General features: G+C 50.2%; 1 protein-coding gene across 1 annotated transcript in view; it reads right to left on the bottom strand.

The window, feature by feature from the left end:
- NLRC5 (NLR family CARD domain containing 5) overlaps window positions 1-20180 on the bottom strand; it is a 74385-nt gene that overhangs the window by 37426 nt on the left and 16779 nt on the right. Inside the window, exons 3-15 of the mRNA XM_033129495.1 lie at window positions 16703-16872; window positions 13802-14108; window positions 12926-12985; window positions 11296-11364; window positions 8441-10115; window positions 7298-7381; window positions 7069-7152; window positions 5638-5721; window positions 5434-5523; window positions 4702-4761; window positions 3183-3248; window positions 2610-2693; window positions 756-839 (exon numbers count right to left, since the gene is read on the bottom strand). Coding sequence (XP_032985386.1) covers window positions 756-839; window positions 2610-2693; window positions 3183-3248; window positions 4702-4761; window positions 5434-5523; window positions 5638-5721; window positions 7069-7152; window positions 7298-7381; window positions 8441-10115; window positions 11296-11364; window positions 12926-12985; window positions 13802-14096 — 2735 coding nt within the window. The 5' untranslated portion in view covers window positions 14097-14108; window positions 16703-16872. The remainder of the gene's footprint in view (window positions 1-755; window positions 840-2609; window positions 2694-3182; window positions 3249-4701; window positions 4762-5433; window positions 5524-5637; window positions 5722-7068; window positions 7153-7297; window positions 7382-8440; window positions 10116-11295; window positions 11365-12925; window positions 12986-13801; window positions 14109-16702; window positions 16873-20180) is intronic.

The following is a 20180-nucleotide window of genomic DNA, read 5'->3' as shown; positions in this document are numbered from 1 at the left end:
CAGAGAATAAAGTTCTCCAGCAGGTGCGATAAGAACCAACTCACTGTTTTCACCTCTCTGAGCTTCAGTTTCCTGGTATATAAAATAACCACCATTTTAATCGCATTTAACAAATGGGGAAACTGAGGCTCAGAGAGGTTAAATTACTTGCCCAGGGTCACAAAGCTACTAAATGACAGAGCTAGGATTCAAATAGAAAGCCAAGGCTCCAACCACTGTCACCCAACCTCAACACACCCCCACCCCAACCCACACTTGATGCTAAGACCCCCACACATGCTACCCCACACCACCCCCACTCCACACCATGCAACACCGTAGCACACCCAACAGTGTAATACCCTCTCTTTCCATCTCACTACCCAACAACCCACCCCTACACCCCAACACTGTACCCCACCCTAACACACCACTTCTCACCCCAACATCCCAATCCAACACCCCCATGCTGCCTCAATGCAGCACTCCACCCCAGGGCTGTTGTAAGGACAAGGTAGAACCCAGGCCACTGATGTTCAAGGGACACATTCCACATGTGCAAGGGGTTTTCATAACGGGAACAAGGGGTTCATGCCAGAGGCAAGGGCAAGGCATGGCTGAGTCACCCCAACTTCACGGGAGTTGGGAGAAAGCAAGGGTGGTGGCGGAGCAGCACTATTTCGGGTGACTGTGGGCGCGGGGATCAGGGGTGGCAGGGACCAGCTGGGGCCCTCCAGGACCCTCCCTGTCACTGAACAGTGGGGTGGACAACTCACTCCAGCTTCCTGGCGATGTGCAGCTGCGGTGCAGCCTCTGCCATCAGGCGACAGCCTTCATCTTCCAGCTGGTTCCCTGAGAGGCTGAGACAGAGGGGCGCGATGCCCTGAGCTGCTGGGTGGGGTCCCCCCTCAACCCTCAGCACTCACGAAGTCCCTCACTGACTTTAGTCAAAGCATCACTCCAATAAGTGAGCCTGAAACATAATGAACACTGAAAGACCGCATGCTACGAGCCTGGCACTGTCCCAGGTGCTACTACAGTATTGGATATTTAATCCTCATACAACCCTAAGAAGTAGGCACTACTGTTACCCTCGTCCTACTGGTGAACATACTGGGGTACAGAGTGGTTAGGGCACTTGCTCAAAGGTGGGCCTGGGATTCGAACCCAGACAGCCTGACTTTAAGGCCCTGCTCTCAACTGCTTCTTTATGTTGCAACTTACATAATTGCTTCTTGTGATAAACCCCATGATGATAGGGGCTTCTGACCTAGTCTGGGGATCAGGGAAGGCTTCCCCGATGCGTGAGCTACTTGCCAGAAAAACTAGGAGTTCAGAAGGTAGGGGTGGGAGGGAGATGGGGTTGTGGGAACAGCATATTCTAAGGCTCTGTGACGTAGCACATTTGAAGACCGGAAAGAGAGCCCGTGTGTCTGGGTCTAACACTAAGTGAGCAGGCTGGGGCCGGGGGGTTGGGAGCAGGGTTCTGGATCACACGGGATTTTAGGATTTGGCTGTATTCTGAGCAGCGGGAAGGATCGAAGGAGGCTGACAGGAGAGAAACGCAGTTCACTCTCTGCCAGGTAGAAGTGGCCAGGGTGGAAGCAGGGAACCTAGTGAGGAGGTTGATGGGTCATCCTGGGTAAGAAATGGGAGTGGTTTAGGCCAGGGAAGTGGATGAAACGAGGATGGTTTTGAGAGCTATGCAGGAAGTAGGTTGACTCAGGATGGACTGGCTAAGCGGGGAGGGAAAGGCAGCTGAGAGGTGTCTGGTCTGTGTAACCAGGCGGGTGATGGGTCTTTTACTACAGGTGAGAGCACTGACGGAGAGGCAGGCTCAGTGGTGGTAAGGTGGGTGGAAGTATATGTTTGGTAAAAACCACCTTTTCTAATCCTGTTTTGGTTCTCCGGAACAGGTCAAGGCTCATGGTTTGGTCCCCAAAGCGGCCCTCACCCCATCCATCTCACGTTGGGGTGGGGCCCCTCACCTCCAAACACACGCTGTCATTGCATCGTTCCACCTTCACACCCATTTGGTTCCCTGGGATGGTCCTGGCAGGGGCCCCTCTTGGCAACATAACGACCCCCACCAATCCCCAAGTCCTTCTCTCAAAGTCTCTGCCCAGGAGCTGGGCACCATGGGGATTCCTCCAGCCAGAAAAGAAAAGGTCACCTCCCTGTACTCTGGGCGGAGGATAGGATACGGGGACTCCGAGTGCTGTGCTTTGGAAGACAGACCTCGATGTGGTGAGATTTCTGCTTTGCAGATCTCAGAGATGGTGCTTACAGACTACGGCTGGGAGTCAGACTGACTGGAATCCTAGCCTGGACCTAGCTGTGTGACCTTGAGCAAACTTACCTTTCTGTGGCTTCATTTCCTCCTCTATAAAATGTGCATAGTAACGGTACTTACGTCATAGAGATGCGAGGATTAAATGAGAGGATACTGTAAATACACCTGGTACAGGGCAGTGCTAACTAGTGGTCGCTGTTACAACAATCTGATTGCCCCTCACTCTTAGCCAGGCCGCATGCCCTTCCCCACACCACCCACCCAGAGCTGAGGCCCTTCCTACACTGCCCTGCCCTCCCCTCCTGTCTCCTGCCCCAGGGCTTCTCATGGTACTCACTCTACTTCATCCAGGTGGGGACCTTCCCGGAGCTGGGCTATGAGCATCTCCACATCATTGACTGTGAGCTGACAATTCTGCAGCCTGGGGTGGGGGACATACGGGCTCAGGGCAAGAAGCTACACTATGCCTCCCCTAGGTCCTAGCCCTGCGGCCAGGCGTGGGAGCTGGGCGAGCCAGAAGGTCGACATACCGAGGTCGAATCCTGGCCCTGCTTCTCAGTAGCTGGGCAATCTTGGGCAAGGCACTTAACCTATCTGAGACTCAGCTTCCTCCTCTATCAACTGGGAATAATGTGCACTTTGCAGCATTTTCAAAAGAATTACCATGAGGTAATGGATATAAAATAGCATAGTGCCAAACCCATAGCCAGGATCCATTAAATGATCGCCATTATTGCTGTTGTTACGCCAGATGTTCCTTCTTCAGGCCAGGATGGGTTATCCATGTCCTTTCTCTGCCCATGTCGGCTTTTCCCTTTGTCCTCCCTGCCCCTGCTCTACCTCTTCTGGAAAGGTACCCTCCCCCGATATCACATCCCTCCCCTGAAGGCAATGGATCCCACTGAGGTACCTGAGTGCCAGGCTTCTGCTCTGAACCTCTTCCCTCTGGCTGGCATTTTTCTGTAGGTCTGGGGCTCTGGCAAGAACAAATGCAACATTGGTCTGGGCTCAGAAATCCAGGCTCTTCTCTTGGGTTCTAGGGGCTGAACTCTCTTTAGCATGACCCACAGTGAATAAGTGACAAAGATGGTTACTTGTAGGTGCAGCAGGTCCTATTCAGCAAAGCAGCAGGAGCAAAAGGTTTGAGGTCAAATGGAATATTTACTCAAATTCTGGCTCTGCCATATATAGCTGTGTGGTCTTGGACAAGTCACTCCACCCCTCTGAGCCTCCATTTTCTCTTTTCTAAAATGGAATGATAACATCTAACACACAGAGTGAATGTAAGATTGAATGTAAGTTGATATATGATCCAGGGCCCACCACAGGCACAAAATTGGGGCTAAGTAAAAAGAAGCAGCTATTAGCTAAGATGCAACAGTGTCCATTTGTAGATGTGCCATCTATGGTTCAGAAGGCCGGGGGCATGGACTGTATGTGGGTCCAGGCTGTGGGAAGCCAGGGCACCTCCAGGCTCTCTTCCACTGGGCCAGGCAATGGCTAGGGACTGCAGAGAACGTGGGACATTGTGAGCACAGACTACAAGATCAGTGCTGTCCAACAGAACTTTCTGCGGTGATGGAAATATTTTGTATCTGTGCCATCCACTTTGGGAGCCACTAGCTTCCCATGGCGATGGAGTACCTGAAATGTGGCTGATGTGACTAATGAACGAAAATGTCCATTTTACTTACTTTTACTTAATTTAAATGTACATAGCCACATGTAGCTATTATGTTGGGCACCAACAACTCCAGAAAGTCAGAGGGTAAAAGGACAGTGGTCCTACCGAATCATTGTATGGGTGAAAACATTGAGGCTCAGAGCAGGGAAAGGACTCGCCCAAGGATATACACCTTCACCTGTCCCTGAGGCTCAGCTGAGAGGGTGGGTGTGTGGGGAAGCACGACCGGAACATTCTTTCATGGGAAGGCAGCTTCCCTTTCTTTGCCCATCGAGGACTGACCAAGCTGGAATTCATGCAAGGCTGGCATAGTCAGCATTCAGGTGCCAACTGGATGCCAGCAATGTTCTAAGCACTTTAAATATATTAATTCATTTAATTCTTAGAACAACTCTAAGCTGTCGGTGCCATAATTGCCTTCCTTTTTTTTTTTTCCGGTTAGAAAAGCTTTCCTTGCACAGTAATGCCAACCCAACAGTATCTTCATGCCCTCCCTAAGGATCTGACTCCCTCTGAGACCTTGGGGTACTCCCTCACCACAGAAGCCAGATGTGGCTCCGAGACAGTAGGGGAAGCCAAAGGCCTTTGCCAACTCGAGAAGTAAGTCATTTCTCAGGGCAGCAGCAGCAAGAATCCCCACATCCAACTCTTCCTAACCTCCCTTGGCCATCTTTCCCCCACAACTGCCTGAGCCCAGATCACTTCTCAGGATGAGCCCAGACCCACTCCCTCCCTAACTTCTTACCCTCGTATCTCTGCCGCTGTCTCCACGGGCGGGGAGAGAAGGAAGATGAGGTCCGCATTCCTGCAGGGCCAGACACAGAGCCATGAAACCCGTGGACTGGAAAGCAGCCTATCACTCCCTCCCTGCGCACCCCTTCTGCCCCAAACAGCCAGAGAAAGCTGAGAGGAACAATAGAACTGGCAAGAGTGCTCCAGATCAGACATGTGAAATTGTGACCGGGTCATTGTTTGATGAACCCTGAGTGTTTTAGAAAGTCAGGAAAACAACTTTTACAAGAAAGACAATACAAATGAAGAACGCTGAGAGATTTTATAGCAGTTACCGTGTTTTAGGATTAAGAGGTTTAGCACTTAACCTATCCCGTGATCCAAACAGGCAACGCTACTTCAGCACTACGGAGAGCGACAAATGGCGCAAGCCTTCAGCGATACCGGTGCTTCTTAGATTTGTTGATTCATTGCTTCATTTGTCTGTCAGTTTGTTCATTCAGTCTTCCATCTATCCATTCACCCATCCATCCTTCCTTCCTTCCATCCATCCATCCATCCATCCATTTTTCCATTCATTCACTACTTGTTGAGTACCAGGTGCCAGGTGTGAGCTAGGCTCTGGACATATTGATCTGAATAAAACAGACTCAAGCATGTCTGTTGCAAACTAGGGTCTTCCTCCTTTTCCCATCCCTTCCCCATTTCTCAAGACCCTGAAGACCAGGCTCCCACTCCTGCTCACCTGACTTGCAGCGTCCTGACGGTAGGACAGGCAACTGCCACCTTTGTCAAGCAGAGTAGGGTCGACATGGAGACATTGTTGCGGCTCAGGCTGCGTGATTGTGGCAAAAGTGTCAGGAGTGCGTACCCTATCTCATGGGCCCCAGACCTTTGCTCTCCAAGGGAAGAGGGTGACTCAGGTAGGCGTGGTGAAAAGATAGCTTACTCAAGCTTCCGGAGCCGTGGCAGGTGAGGGAGGACGTTCACGATGTCCAGCACTTCCTGGTCCTTGAGCTGGTTGTCCTGAAAGCTGCAGGGAGAACAAGGCCCAATCCCTCAGCCCTGGGGTGGGGGCACTTAGAAGCCCCAGGTAGCAGGTGACAAGCATGTCCGCCCTCATGGAGGAGACACAAGATGGGCTCAGCAGGAGTTGGTGACCTGCTCCATGGTATCCAACAGGCCCAGCTAGGAGGAAAGACCCTTTGCTGGCCTCACTTCTGTTCCCATTCAGTCCCTATGGGGGAGTTCCTGCCTGGTGGCCCAAAGGATCCAGATGGTGGACTACGACGGTCTCATGAGGTGAGAGGAGGAGACCCAGCACTCTGCTCTCAGGCCAATGTGTGGAATGTGCCTGAGGCCCAAGTTGATCAGGGCCTTTTGGCGCCCAGGTGATGAGCAGTCTAGACAGGGACGCAGAAGATGCTGCTTCCCGACTCACCCAGAGCCCTAGGCCAGGCACATTCCTTTCTGATCTCACATTCCCCGCCTGTCAAATGGAGTCCACAACCCAGCCCTGCCTGGGTTCCTAGCTGGAGGGAGAGAAGACCTGAAGTGTGTGAGGGCACGTTGCACAGGATCACGCCAGTCAGGAAAAACGTTAGGAAATACTGAACTCCTTGACATTTACATTTCTTTCCTGATTATTGAAGAGTGGCCTTAATCTTTTCTCCCATCACCTAGAGTGATCATGCACAGACACTGAGTAGAAGGGACAGAGCAGAGCTGTGGGCCAGCTAATGCTCCACTCAGCCAGCGGTGCCCTCTGGTGCTGGGCTGCATCTACCTGGATGACGGGGTACGTTTCCTAAATCTCACACAGGTGCCAGCCAGCAGTGGTTCTGCCAGGGAGCTGCTGAGGAGGCACCGTGGCCCCACCCTTCTCAGGCCACTCATCAGACACAGAGCAGGACTATATTTGTGCATATGTCCTTAGACGTGTATGTGGGTCTGAGTGTGCACGCATGTGTCCTGCACATGTGCACACCTATGAATGTGCATGTATGTGAGACATACACGTAGGTGAGCGGACAAGGGCAAGTGTGCACACATATGTGCATGAATATGAAGGTATGTGTGTGCTTCATGCGTTTACGTGTACCCACAGTGCCCGCCACCCGCCCATACACTGCCATCCCTTCTCTCAGGGTCACAGAAAGAGGGAAGGGGGCCTCAAAATGCAAGCTTCTTCAAGATGGCCCAGAATAGTTGAGAGAAGCATTGCTCTTGGGATTTTGTTTGGATCCAGCCCCAACCAGTTCTTGGACTGATGCTGCCATTATGAGTCATTGAAACCCTACTGGTCAAATCCTCGTAGAACGTTCAGGACCTGTGCAGTGACCTCTTCCCCCAGCCAGTGAGCCCCCTGGAGATCACTCACCTGACCTCTTCCAGGTGTGGACAGAGGGGCAAAATCTGCACCAGGTGGTTGATGCCTCGGGCAGTGATCTTACCTCCTGTTAACCTGCAGGGTAAGCAAAGATGGTGGAGAGAAATGGTGATGGGAAGGGGGTAGGCCCGGAATCTGCCCTGTGTAGGGTTGAGGGAAGGGAGGAGAGTTCCAGACATTCCTGGTTGAGGATCCCTCTTGGTTCCAAGCCCTGGCTCACCCCAGCTTCTTCAGGCTCCCCATTGTTGGCAAGCTCCTGGAGAGGGCTTCTGCAAAGGCATCTCCACACTTCCTGCTCTTAAAACTGCCATAGAAAGAGGCAAGATGGCAGAGGATCAATTCTGGGCAGGGCTTAGAGGTCATGACCGCCCCCTCCTCTGACAGATGGAACTGAAAACGGTAATGTTAATAGTACTAGTAACAGTTGTTGCTGTTGTAATGGTGGTAGGAGTAACAAATACATATTATGGGGACTGCTAAGTGTCCACTGAAACCCATTCTCCACTTGTAGATCTATATATAGTTGGGAACATGGTTTCCCAGCCTGAGATGGCATTTCCCAGCCTCCCTTGCAGCTCAATGTGGCCATATGACTATGTTCTCACCACTTGACTAGGACTGAGCTTTAACATATTTGTTAGTCTAATCCATGATCTCTCTTTCCCTTCCCCCAAGCTAGATCACAGACATGGCAATGACCCAAATTTGACCATGCAGCTCAAGATGCCCAAGTAGATGACAGGGCAACAATGGAAGGGACCTGCACGACCACATGGAGTTGAGCCATCCCACTGACCTGGATCTGAGTCTTCCATGAGAGTGAAATAAAATGATACATTATTTAATCCACTATATGTTTGAGGGCATGGGGGGGGGTTCTTTGTTACTGCAGTCTAGCCTTTTCTCTAGCTACTACACATTTTGAGCCTTTACTGTGTACGGGAACTGTGCTAAGAAGTGGTTTTTATGCATTATCTCATCTCATTCTTGCACAAACCCTATGAAGTAGGTATTATTATTGATTCATTTTAGGGATGAAGGAACTCAGGCTGAGAAGTTAGATAACCTGCCGGAAATTAAAGAGCCTCTAGCAGCACAGCCTGGATCACGGGTTCCAGCCCATGACTGAGAGAGAGAGACTGAGTCGGAAGCCATGACATGAGGAGATCTGACTGGACCCCAGAGGTCCTGGTGAGGCATGGAGCTTCCTCACTGTGTCCCAGACGAGGATGCTGAAAGGGCCTACCTGCTCTGGTATGTCTTACCCAGTCTCCCTCAGCAGGAGGCTGCCAGACTCTCTACTCTCCCAGGAGCCCAGCTCCCTCCCTGGTCCTCCCCGCTCCTGCCCTGCCCTTCCTCTTACCTGAGATTCTCCACCTGCCCACAGCCTGCCAGGGCCTCAGGGCAGCGGGACTCCAGGGGGCAGCCCTCAAAATCCAGGTGGATAGGGGCATCCCTGTGCCCCAGGATGTTGGTGAGGGCAGCCAGGTCAACGTAGGTCAATGGAAAATTGTGGAAGGGAAGTTGGTAGGGGAGGCTTTGGGCCATGAGACCAGCCAGCTCAGGCTCCTGGGTCTCACCCACACAGTGACATAGCTCTACAACCTTTGGTCCCGTGTGCCTGCGGGTGGCCAACTTCTTCAATGCCTGAACAACTGCAGCCTGCTTAGCGCCCACCCACACCTTATCCTGCTGGGTCAGTTGGCTGAGGAAGGGATGGCAGGCGCGGGATGCCAGACCCGCCAGGAAGGTGGAGAGGTGGTCTAAGAGGCCCAGTCTAGCTTTGGTCCGCAGCAGCCAGCGAGAATTGAGGGTGACATAGCGGGTGAGTGTGTCTTTGTCCACCTTGGGGCTGGCCATCAGGTGCAGGGCAGCAAAAAACTCCTGCAGGCTGAGGTGGGTGAAGGCAAAGCCTTCCTCCTGGTGCCCAGGGCCTGTGCAGATGCAGAAGGAGTGCAACAGGCCGAGGGAAGTCCCGAAGGCCATGACGGATGAAGCAATGTCTTCTGTAGAGAAGATAACCTTCCTGGTCTCCAGGCCCCTCAGGGCCATCTCACCGAGGCCCAGCAGGGACTCAGCATCCAGGTGCCCAGAGGGGCTGAGGGCAAGCACCATCTGCACATAGTTCTGAGTCACAGTGAGCAGGAGGGCCGAGGACTGGCCTGGAGAGCTGCCCGGCAGCAGATGGTGGAGGCAGAGGCAGGCGACTCGGCACAGGGCAGGCACCGCACACATGCTCCGGAGATGTCCGTTTGCTCGCAGCTCTGCTAGGGCTGCCTCCTGGGACGGCTGGTCCCTGAAGAAGCAGCCCATGTACTTCTCCACCCGCGGCCCATCAAAACCCCACATGTGGACAGTGGCTGCGTCTGTGGGCAGAAAAGCTGGCAGCTTCCCTGGACGGGAGGTAACCATGACCCAGCAGCCGGGCAGGAGGGTCCCATGGCAGAGGCTGGAGAAGAGGCTGAGGGCTGGACCTGGGGCTTCGGGACCTCCAGTCTCCTTGCTGGAACAGGGGTGGAGGGCCTCCTCCAGCCCATCAAAGATGAGCAGGACGCCATTAGCATTCTCTTCCAGGTACTGGAAGACAGCCTTGCGGCCCGCCTCGGGGCTCACATACACATCAAAAAGGAGCTGGGGCAACGTCAAGAGACCCGTAATCAGGTTGAGGTGGCGGAATTCAAAAAGGAACAGGGCCTGGAAACGGTCCAGCTGGCCATCAGCCCACTTCTGGCGGAGCCGGTGGGCCAGCGTGGTTTTGCCCATGCCGGCCTTCCCCAGGAGCACCACCACGTGTGGGCCCTTGTCAGTCCTCGTGTTGAAGAGGTCCCGGATACTCATGTCGGCACCGTCTTCTGCCTTGGAGCCCCCCATAGTGGCCCCCTCCTGAGTCTCGAAGGGTGCTGTGGCTCGGCCCCATTGCAGGATTGGGGGGACGTAGGCCTGGTGGAAGGTGAGGGGCTGTCCTGGCCCAGAAAGCTTGCCGCTATAGTGCTGCAGGGCAGAAGTCCTCAGATGCTGCAGGTACCTCTTGGCCAGCTCTGCAGGGGGTATGGAGATGGCATGAGGGCATGAGGCCTCCCGGCCCCCAGATTCCCTCACCCCAGTACTGGCTGTGGGGTGCCTGTAGCCTCAGCTGTGGCTGTATGAGCGGGGAGAGGCCAGGGCACACAGGGGCTCTTGTGGCACCCAAATCCCTAGAAGGAATTGGTGCTACAGAAGCAGAGGTTCTGGCAGCCATTCACGCAGGGCAGTCTGAATGAGCAAGTGTGGATCATGGCTCTGTTTTATAGCAACCTGGTGGTGTCAAGTTTTCCCTAAGATGAGGGAGGGGAAAAAGAGTACTTCCTCTGCAACATCTTATGGGAATAATCTCTTACCGGGATATCTGAGTAAACTGTGCCCCTCCCCAATATCGGTTCTGCAATGCCCAGAGCGCTAACAACCTGTAGGCCCAGGCACGGACTAATCAGAACTGTGGGTGTTGGGCCCCTCTGGTGCCAGGTCCTGACATTTTAATTCCTGGATCATTGGGAGAGCTTGGGAAAGGACTGGAGCCACTGTTGGGGGACACTGGGAGCCCCCCGCTGGGGGGCCTGAGGCAGAGGTACATATTATAGCAATGTGAATCCTCTGACCGCCTGTGAATCCTCTGGCTATGGCCATGGGGGTTGGGACAACTGGTCGAGAACAAGGAGTCTTCTGGACAACAGGTAGAGAGGCGAGTTCTGTCTCCTTTACTCCCCTTGGCCTGGCTGGTCTTCAGCAGCCCCTATGTGTCTCCATGGGCCCCAAAGGGCTTCTGCCTTGGATGGGGGGTTTCTCCCTGGTATCCTGTTCACCATTAAATTGGCCAATGAGGTCCTAGGCCTGAGGTAATGCTGGTCACCTCTCTGGGGCCCCCTTAACCCTCAGGACATGGGGTGTCGCTGTAAGAGGCTGGATGGTGAAGCAGCAACCTACTGGGATAATTCTAGCTTTTCAGCTGAGCCATCTCTGGAAAAGCCCTCTTGTGGCCTGTTACGGGAGGCCTCTCCTTGCCAGACTCAGCCCTCTCCTCCACCCACTCAGGACTTCCAATCTTTCTTTCATGGAAGCTTGGAATACAAGAGTCCCTAGGCCCTTGAAGGCTTGTCAGCAGGGGACAGAGTCCAGGATCTGTGTCCTGGCCTCCAGGCAATCCAATCCCTATGTTTGAGTCCCTCCCGCCTTGGTACCCACCTTGCTGCTGCTTCTTGTACTGCTTTGGGCAGGGTGAGGACCCACAGCTCTGATGAGGCCGCTTGAGGCCTGCAAAGAATGAAGGAAAGAGTAAGGGGTGAGGTTTGGGGGCTGAGGAGGAACCCAGCACCTTTAGGGAGTTCCAATCCACAAATAGGCAGCAGGCAGACAAGTGTATCCCCACTTAGGGACTGAGTGAAGACAGCTCAATGAGAAGGGCCAGAAGGGACCAGGGACCAGGACAAACAGTTTTGCTTTGCTGGGGAGCTGGGATTATAGGGTAGATGTTTTCTGTGAAAGTCTGATATTACTGCCATGTACGCCTGAAAGAAAAAAGTCCATACATCTATAGAAATAATGGTTCTGAATCCACTGTGAACGTCATACTAAATTGTAAAAGACTGAAAGCTTTTCCATTAACTTGGCAAAGATGTGGAGAAATTGGAACCCTTGTGTATTGTTGGTAGGAATGTAAAATGGTGCAGCTGCTGTGGAAAGAAGTATGCTTCAAAAAAGTAAAAATGGAACTACCTTAAGACCCTGAATTCTGAATATATACTCAAAACAATTGAAAGTAGGGTCTTGAAGAGATATTTGTTCAGCCATGTTCATAGTAGCATTATTCACAATAGGTAAAATGTGGAAACAATCCAAATATCTATCGGTGGATAAATATTCGAATAAGCAAAATGTGGTATATACATACATTGGAATATTATTCAGCTTTAAAAAGGAAGAAAATTCTGACATGTTACAACAAGAATGAACCTTGAAGACATTACTCTAAGTGAAATAAGCCAGTCACAAAATGATAGCACTTATACAGGAACTTAGTCAAAAACCATAAAAAAGAAAGTAACATGGTGGTTACCAGGGGCTGGGGAGAGGGATAAACGGGGAGCTATCGTTTAATGGATATAGAGTTTTCAGTTTTACAAGATGAAAAGAGTTATGGAGATGGACGGTGGTGACAATTGTAGAACGCGAGTATTTTTAATACTACTGAACTATACCCTTACAAATGGTTAAGATGGGGGGAAAGGTTAAGATGGTAAATTTTATGTTGTGTGTATCTGACTACCATAAAAAAAAAAAAGAAAGAAAGAAAAAAAAAGTTTCTGAGAATAGAATGTGGTCCATGAATCGGTGAGGTGGTCACCATTTGATCGTTGACCCCTCTGTGCTCCATCAGAAAATCAATCAGAAGCTCCCTGGGTGTCCATGGATGGCTGTCCATGGACCAGTGTCAGGCCCGAGGTGTCCAAATGGTGAGGGGCCTGAGTCTAGGGGGCTGCAGCATGAGGCCCTGAGGCTTGGAGACGGGGAAGTGAAAACAGGCTTCTTCAAGTGAAACCAGATAAGGGATTCTGGCCGTGTCAAGGGCTGACAATTCGGACTCTCCCAGGAGGCTCCAGGTTTGACTCCTGGGACAGGTCAAAGCCTTGAGGGGCACAGAGGGAGAGCTGGGAGCCACGGTGAGGGGCAGGGGACATGTGCAAATGGGTCAGGGGATGAGGAGGATGGCGTATGGGAAATGGCTGTGATCAACCACCAGCAGCCTTGTCTGGGTTTGACGTGAGGACCTGGCATACCCACCACCCATCTCCTGCTCCCCAACCCCCGGCCTCACCTTGGTGAAGCTGAGATTCAGGTTGGCTTTCTTCCCCAGCTGCCAAATGACTGGGAAGCTCTGAAAAAGAGGGGAGAGTATAATATGCTATGAGAGTGTGGTAGGATTTCCTGGGACCGGCTCTGGCCTGATGTGACTCGGCTCATTCCTCAGGGTGGGTCGCCAGCAAGGGAAAAGTAAAGTTTACACTCAGCGATCTGTGGAAGGCACAAGTGGTGGTGGTGAGCCATGAAGGCAGCCGGAGGCAGAAACCTGGGTGTGTGTGTAGGTTTGTGCATGCACACATATGTGTGTGCACATGTGTTTATACATGTACACAGGTGCGTGGTTTGTGCACATGCATGCACCTGTGTATACACACGTGTGTAGACGGTGAACCCGCTGCATTTCCTGCACGCTGCCTGTGGCAGAGTTGCTGAGTAAGTTTTCACTGCTTCCCCACAGTGCTGTGTAAACACAAGGTACCCAAGAAACGCCCACTGAACCAAACTGATTCAATCTGCCTTCCCATCAGTAGAGGTCAGAGCGCTCTCCCTGTGGCCACTTCTGACCCCATGGCAAGGAGACACCTCTTGGGTATTATGCGCTATTTGGAATTTCCTGGCTGGAAGAAGTCGCTTGGTCCTTTCTCTCCATGCATCCTGCCTCTCTAGGCAACTGCGGTGATACCAGGTGGGAAGAGTCCTCCAGGTCCCCAGCTGATTTGGTGGCATTAGGGAATTTGCTTTGGGAAGTGTCCAGAAACAGGGAATTTTGTTCCTGACTTGGCCACACTGTCTCTGTGTGATTTAGGTCAGTCGCGGCCTTTCCTGGACCTCTGGCTCCTCACACACGGGGTCTAGCAGGCTGCTTTGCCCCTCTCATGCCTGCCCTTACCGTCTCCACGGCCCCAAGTGCTCAGCAGCAGCACCTCCAGGTAGAGCGGCACGTCCAGCTCCATGCACACACAGTGGATGAATTCCTGCCAGGTGGCCGAACCTTGGTTGCGCAGTTCCCTGAGTTGTAGGATGACTCTCTGTGTGAGGTCTAGGGCTGCAGTCCTGGAGCCCAGGTCCATGTTGGGGAGGAAGAACTTCACCTTGGCACTCAGCCATTCTGGGTCTTTGCTGAGAAGCCCCACGAGCAAACCCCACAGGTTCTTGGTACCCAGCTGGAGGCTAATGGAGTCCATGAGGAGCCGGACCTGCAGGGACAGGGTAGGGAGGTGAGCTGGGAAACAAGTGAACTAGGAAACAGGTGAGCTGGGGGGCAGGTGAACTTGAGGATAGGTGAGTAGGGGGACAAGTCAGCTGGGGAGAAGCCAAGGGGAGCAGTCAAGAACACACCCTCCACATCCGAGGGGCAGAGACTAGGCAGACAAGTGGCCTCTCTGTGGAGTGGGTTCAATGCCTTTGCCCAGGGATCAGTCCCAGAGATTAACCTCCTTCTTCTGTATTTACCTCCCCCACCCCCAAAACTGTGTCTGTGTCCTGGCTCTGGAATTGTCCAGTCCATTCCCTGTAGATGGTGTCCTGAGGATGCTTTCTTCTTTCTTGTTTCCATGGACCCTTTTGTGATGTTCTTCGTCTGTGCTAAGCTCATGGCAGAGACAAGTTATCCCCCAAATCTGTTCTCCCCTTCTTCCTTACTACTAGAACCCCTGAATGTTTTCTGGTCACCTGGAACAGACTCTATTTCTCAGCCTCCCTTGCAGTTAGATGTAGCCATGTAATTAAGTTTTGGCCAATGGGATGTAGGTGGAAGTCTTGTATATTCTTATTTACTTCTTCCTGTTGGCTGGAATGCCAATATGATGGCGGACCCTTGGGTAGCCATATTGGATCATGAGGCGGAAGCCGGTGCTGAGGAAGGTGGAGGGTAAAGCTTTCTGCCTGTTCTGGAAGCTCTTTGAACTTCTATTAAATGACAAGGAAATACACTTCTATTCTGTTTAAACCACTGTTATTTAGGGCTTTCTGGTAATCACAGTGAAATCTAATCCTAGCTAATGCAAACCTTCTCTCCTCTCTCTAAGCAAATTCTCCCCTCTAAACGGGAACTCTCAAACAACTTGCTGGTGGGAGTACCAATATAAGGCACTGAGATAGCAAAAGCCTAAAAAGTATGTGGTCCCTTCGATTTAGCAATTACATTTAAAGGAGTCTAGCCTTAGGAAACAATCATAGACGTACATAAAAATTTTAATTACAAAGCTGTGCCCTGAAAGAATATAATAGTTAAAAATTGGAAGAATATAATAGTTAAAAATAAATGTCCAGCAATTGAAGATTAGTTAACTGATTGGTTGTCAGACAGTGGAATATGCTATAATATTTCCAAATGTACTTTCTGGTACTATCTTCTTAATAATAGTAGCAAACACTCAGAAATCACTTACTAAGTGTTAGGCACTGTTATAAATGCTTTATGTATCTCATCTAATCCTGACACATCCAGAGACCCCCACTTTTAACTTTAAAAAGGCTGGGAGGCCCACTAGCAGCCAACCTTACTAACTCCCAGAGGCTGGGGCAAGGACAATGTGTCCTGGGGTTCAGACCCCAGCTGCTCCCTTGTCTCCAAAGAGAAACCTACTGTGTATGTGTCCCCACTCCTCTCTGGTCATCCCTCCCCAACCGGAGCTTTAGAATTCATGAAACAAGCTCACATCCATAGGGTAGGCAGGGATCACCATCCCCACTGAACAGATGGAAAGACTAAGGCCCAGTAAGGGTAAAGGATGTGCCCGAGGTCATACTGCAAATCCATGGCAGAGCCGGGCTCAAAACTGAAATTTCTTCTCCTGAGCCAGTAAATTTCCTTAGGAGCCTAGATGATGCCAGACGTAGGCTAAGTCCCTGAACTGTGTGTGATCTTGGCAAGAGGATGTGGCCATGGCCGGGGGCACAGCTTCTTTTCTGGGGTATAGTGTCCAAAGTCCATGCCGCCCATTAAGAAGTCATTGGTGCTCTATCCCCTTGGGGTAAAACATCAAGCTCTTTAAGGATAAACATCCTGGGAGGAAAGGCACATTGCATCATTACTGGTCATTGAGACTTCTGCGGGAGGCAGCCTTGGAGGCAGAGACTAGCCCCCAGAGTCGGGAGACTAGCGTTCCTGTCCCAGCTCTGTCAGTGAGTCTCATATATTCTCTTTGGCCTCTTTCTAGGCCCTTCGGAGGACTGCACTTCCCTGCCCCCTTGAGATTGGAAATGGCCACGAAACTTGCTTTGGCCAATGAAATATGCTAAAGAATGACCTGTGTCTTGTCTGTGTAGAAGTTTTAAAAGCAAATGTGTGATTCACCCTGCACTCTCTTCCTCTCCACAGGTACCAGCAGTACTCCAGATCTTGGCTGCCTTTTTACACTGGGTCCAGGAAAGAAGATAATGGGGAACAGGGATCCCAGCTGATTCACAATAGACAAGAAGTAGGAGCAGGAAATAAACTTTTATTGTGATAAGACATTGGGACTTTGGAGGTTGTTTGTTACTGCAGCATAAACTAGTCTAGTCTAACCAATAAACTCATAGTATGACCTTGAGCAAGTCTCTTCCCTATCTGGGCCTTGGTCACACCACCTACGAAATGGGTAGATTAGATGCTCTCTCAGGCCCTTCCTGATTTTCTATATCCGATGATTTTCACTCTCATGCTGAATGCTGGCTAAGGGTAGGTCTGTTGTGTTGGCGGCAGCTTAGTGGGGTAAATCTGATAGGAAACAGTCTTGGCAGGATGAGGTGGAGTGAAGGAGGAATGAGAGGGAAAGAGAGGAGGCAAAGGGCAAAGATCACCTACTTGGCTTCCTGGTTCATCATAGATGTTCTAGGGTGTCTGCGGAGAGGGTCTCATGGGTACCTGGGCCAAGTCCTGTGCCTTGAGCTGGATTTGCAGGTTGTTTCCATGGGGCAGGCCGTTAAGGAGAGAGGAGAAGGGTGCTCTCCCCTCTATTCCACGATCCAGGAATGCTGCAAAGAAGCCACCAGCCCTTACTCCTGCCTCCAGAGACACGTCTGGGGACATCTGACCCAGACACGGTCCCCTTGCCTTGACGCACAGATCCTGTTCTTCCCCGACCCCACCTCTTTCTGTCCCCAGGACAGCACACTGTTCAATCCTCCCTGGGGTCACCTCCTACCACACCTGGCCCAGAGGAGGCCGCTCTCCCTCTTACAACTTGAATATTCACTTTACAGTGACTTGTGGTGTTACAGTGTGCTCTTCAAATCCAGCTGACTTATTACAGCTTATTTACTGGGATGAAAAATGGTATTATCTTCACCGCAGATGCCAACTTCCTTTCCCAATACAACTCCAGAAAGGTTAGGATTTGCAAACTTCTTTCTTAATACATTATGAAGTAGGTTTTAACCAAGTGAGAGTAAACATTCTTCTTAATAAGAAAACCCAGAGGCATCAATCCCTGCCTTACCAAAAGCACAATAAAAGGATACTCCGGTACAAGTGCCTGTGGAACACAGCTTTAGAGTGCTTGCCCGACAAGACGGAATGAACAAGAAAAAAAGATGGCTAAAATGTACATGGAAGAAAAAGAAAGGCAAAAGATCAGTGTGCACACTGACTGTGTCTCTGTGAAGTATGAGGAGAGTAACTACAAAGTTCCAGAACTTTAGCTACATCCACCTAAGTAGGGCACATTCTAATATAACAGAGAAAAGTACTGCAGTTAGAAATCAGAAAAAAATAGGTCTTGTTGAGGAGGTACTGGGGGTACTAAATGATATGTTTTTAAACAAATTGTCATATTCTAACAGAAGGAATGAAGAGAGGCATGAGCAAGCCCTTCCCCCCTACCCCTTATCCCCACCCTCCTGCCAATTTATATGTTGAAGCCTAAATCCCCGGTGTCATGGTATTTGAAGATGGGGTCTTTGGGAGGTAATTAGGTGAGGAGGGTGGCACTCTCATGTTGCATTTAGCTTCAGAAAACTTGATAAAATTATAACAGTCATTTAGACACAAAAAGGGCAGCTATGATAAGTGGTCGTGCGCCTTAAATATTTTATAATAAACATTTTAAGTTCGAATTAGCTAAAAGAAAAAAACAAGCAAAGGCAATTATACCAAAGACTATTTGTTGGGTGGTGCAAGCAACAATAGAGAGGCTTCCAAACATTAAGCATATTATAAAGTGACTGTCATTAAAAGTTTATGGTATTGGATTATAAATAGAAACATCAACCCAAGGAATGGAATAGAGTTCAAATTATCTTCACACTCACTTAAATGTCACCACTTAATCAACGGTATTGAGAGAAAAAATATGGAAAAATACATAGCATGAAAACACATAGGAATACATGTGTTTTAAATTTAAAGAATTATTTTTAATTAAGAAATTAAATTAAAATTTTCTGTATGAGCAAATTAAAAGTACAACCAGATACCATTTCACACTCATATTGAATGGCTACAGTGATAAAGAAGACACAACAAGCACTGATGAAGACATGGAGAAATAAGAACTTTACACACTGCTGGTGGGAATGTAAAACATACAGCTTCGCTGAAAAACAGTTTGGCAATTCCTTAAAATGTTAAACATAGAGTCATATAACCCAGCAATTCCACTCCTAGGCCTGTACCCAAGAGAAATGAAAATATACATTCACACAGAAATGTGTATGCAAATGTTCATTATTCATAAGAGCCAGAAAGCAAAAACAACCCAAATATCCAAAAACTCATGAATGGATAAACAAAATATGGAAGATCTACACAATGGAATATGATTCAGCAATAAAAAGAAGCAACTACCAATACATATGGCAACATAGATTAACCACAAAAACATTATGCTAAGTGAAAAAACTCCAAAGTATACTAGCAAGTAAATTCAAATTTTAAAAGCTATGGCACATATATGTGGTCTGACAATTAAATTTGCGAACTAGTTGCAACAATATTGCTCAGCTTTTTTTACATCAGAGAGCTTATTCATAATGCACTTGTACCAACTGGACAAACAGTTAACCAAGTTTACTATTTGGAAGTGCTGAAAAGGCTGCGTGAAAAAGTTAGATGACCTGAACTTTTCGCCAACAATTCATCATGACAATGCACTAGCTCACACAGCACTGTCTGTGAGGGAGTTTTTAGCCAGTAAACAAATAACACTCCCTACTCACCTGATCTGGCCCCCAATGACTTCTTTCTTTACCTGAAGATAAAGAAAATATTGAAAGGAAGACATTTTGATGACATTCAGGACATCAAGGGTAATACAAGGACAGCTCTGATGGCCGTTCCAGAAAAAGAGTTCCAAATTGCTTTGAAGGGTGGACTACGTGCTGGTGTCAGTGCATAGCTTCCCAAGGGGGTACTTTGAAGGTGACCCTAGTGATATTCAGCAATGAGGTAGGTAGCACCTTTTTTAGGATAAGTTCGCAAACTTAATTGTCTGACCTCATACGAGGAAAGACTGAGTTGTGGGGCTACAAGGACAGCTGTGGCACAGCTGCTGTGTGGAGCTGCCTCATGTGTAGCCTGCAGGAAGGCACCATTGTTCCTGTTTTGAACCCTCTCCGAAGGACCACATCTGACACAGCATTGGTCTGGTAAAATCCGCACATGTGCACGACCTTGGTGATGCCCTGGGTCTCTGCCCCGCCCAGCTAGTGCTGCTTCGCTGCAGCACTCTCAGCTCCTGGGTGGCTGGCCCTGCCCCGCAAGCTGCAGAAGCCTTTTACAGCAACGACTGACCCACGTGGCCTAGGGAACCTCTGGTGGTGGGCAGTCAGCCCCAGCTGGCGCTGCAGCCTCTCTTTAGTGGCTCTCAGGAATCTGCCGGAGTGAGGCAAGTGGTGACTGACTGTGGTGTTCTCAGGGCATTTTGTGAAGTGGGCACAAGCTGAGCACTGGTGCAAGAACTGAATCTGCATTAGCCATGCGCCCTGACTCCCTGGGACCCCACCCCTCCCAGCTGGTGCTACATCACCTAGGGCACTCTCAACACTGGGTCAACCATCTGGCTAGGAAAGCTCTTTCAGCAGCTGAGTCTCATGGACAGCCATCAGGTGGCAAGAAGCCTAGGGAGGCCTTAGGTCTTTTGCTAAGCTGCGCCAGGCTCAATACTTCTGGCAGCTGGCTCCGGTTCACAGCATGGCTATCCCCACATGCCTCCAGGTCCAGCACAGGAAGCAACCAACCACATATAGCTTTGTAGCTCCTACCAGGTAGTCCCGGGCTAGTCACAGGCAAGGCTGAAATTGGACTGCTCAGCAACCCTTCCTAAGAGGCACCAGAAGCAACACAC

The sequence above is a fragment of the Rhinolophus ferrumequinum genome, chromosome 15 (assembly GCF_004115265.2).
Source record: "Rhinolophus ferrumequinum isolate MPI-CBG mRhiFer1 chromosome 15, mRhiFer1_v1.p, whole genome shotgun sequence".
NCBI classification, from domain to species: Eukaryota; Metazoa; Chordata; class Mammalia; order Chiroptera; family Rhinolophidae; genus Rhinolophus; species Rhinolophus ferrumequinum.
This window is presented reverse-complemented; position numbering and strand designations above follow the sequence as displayed.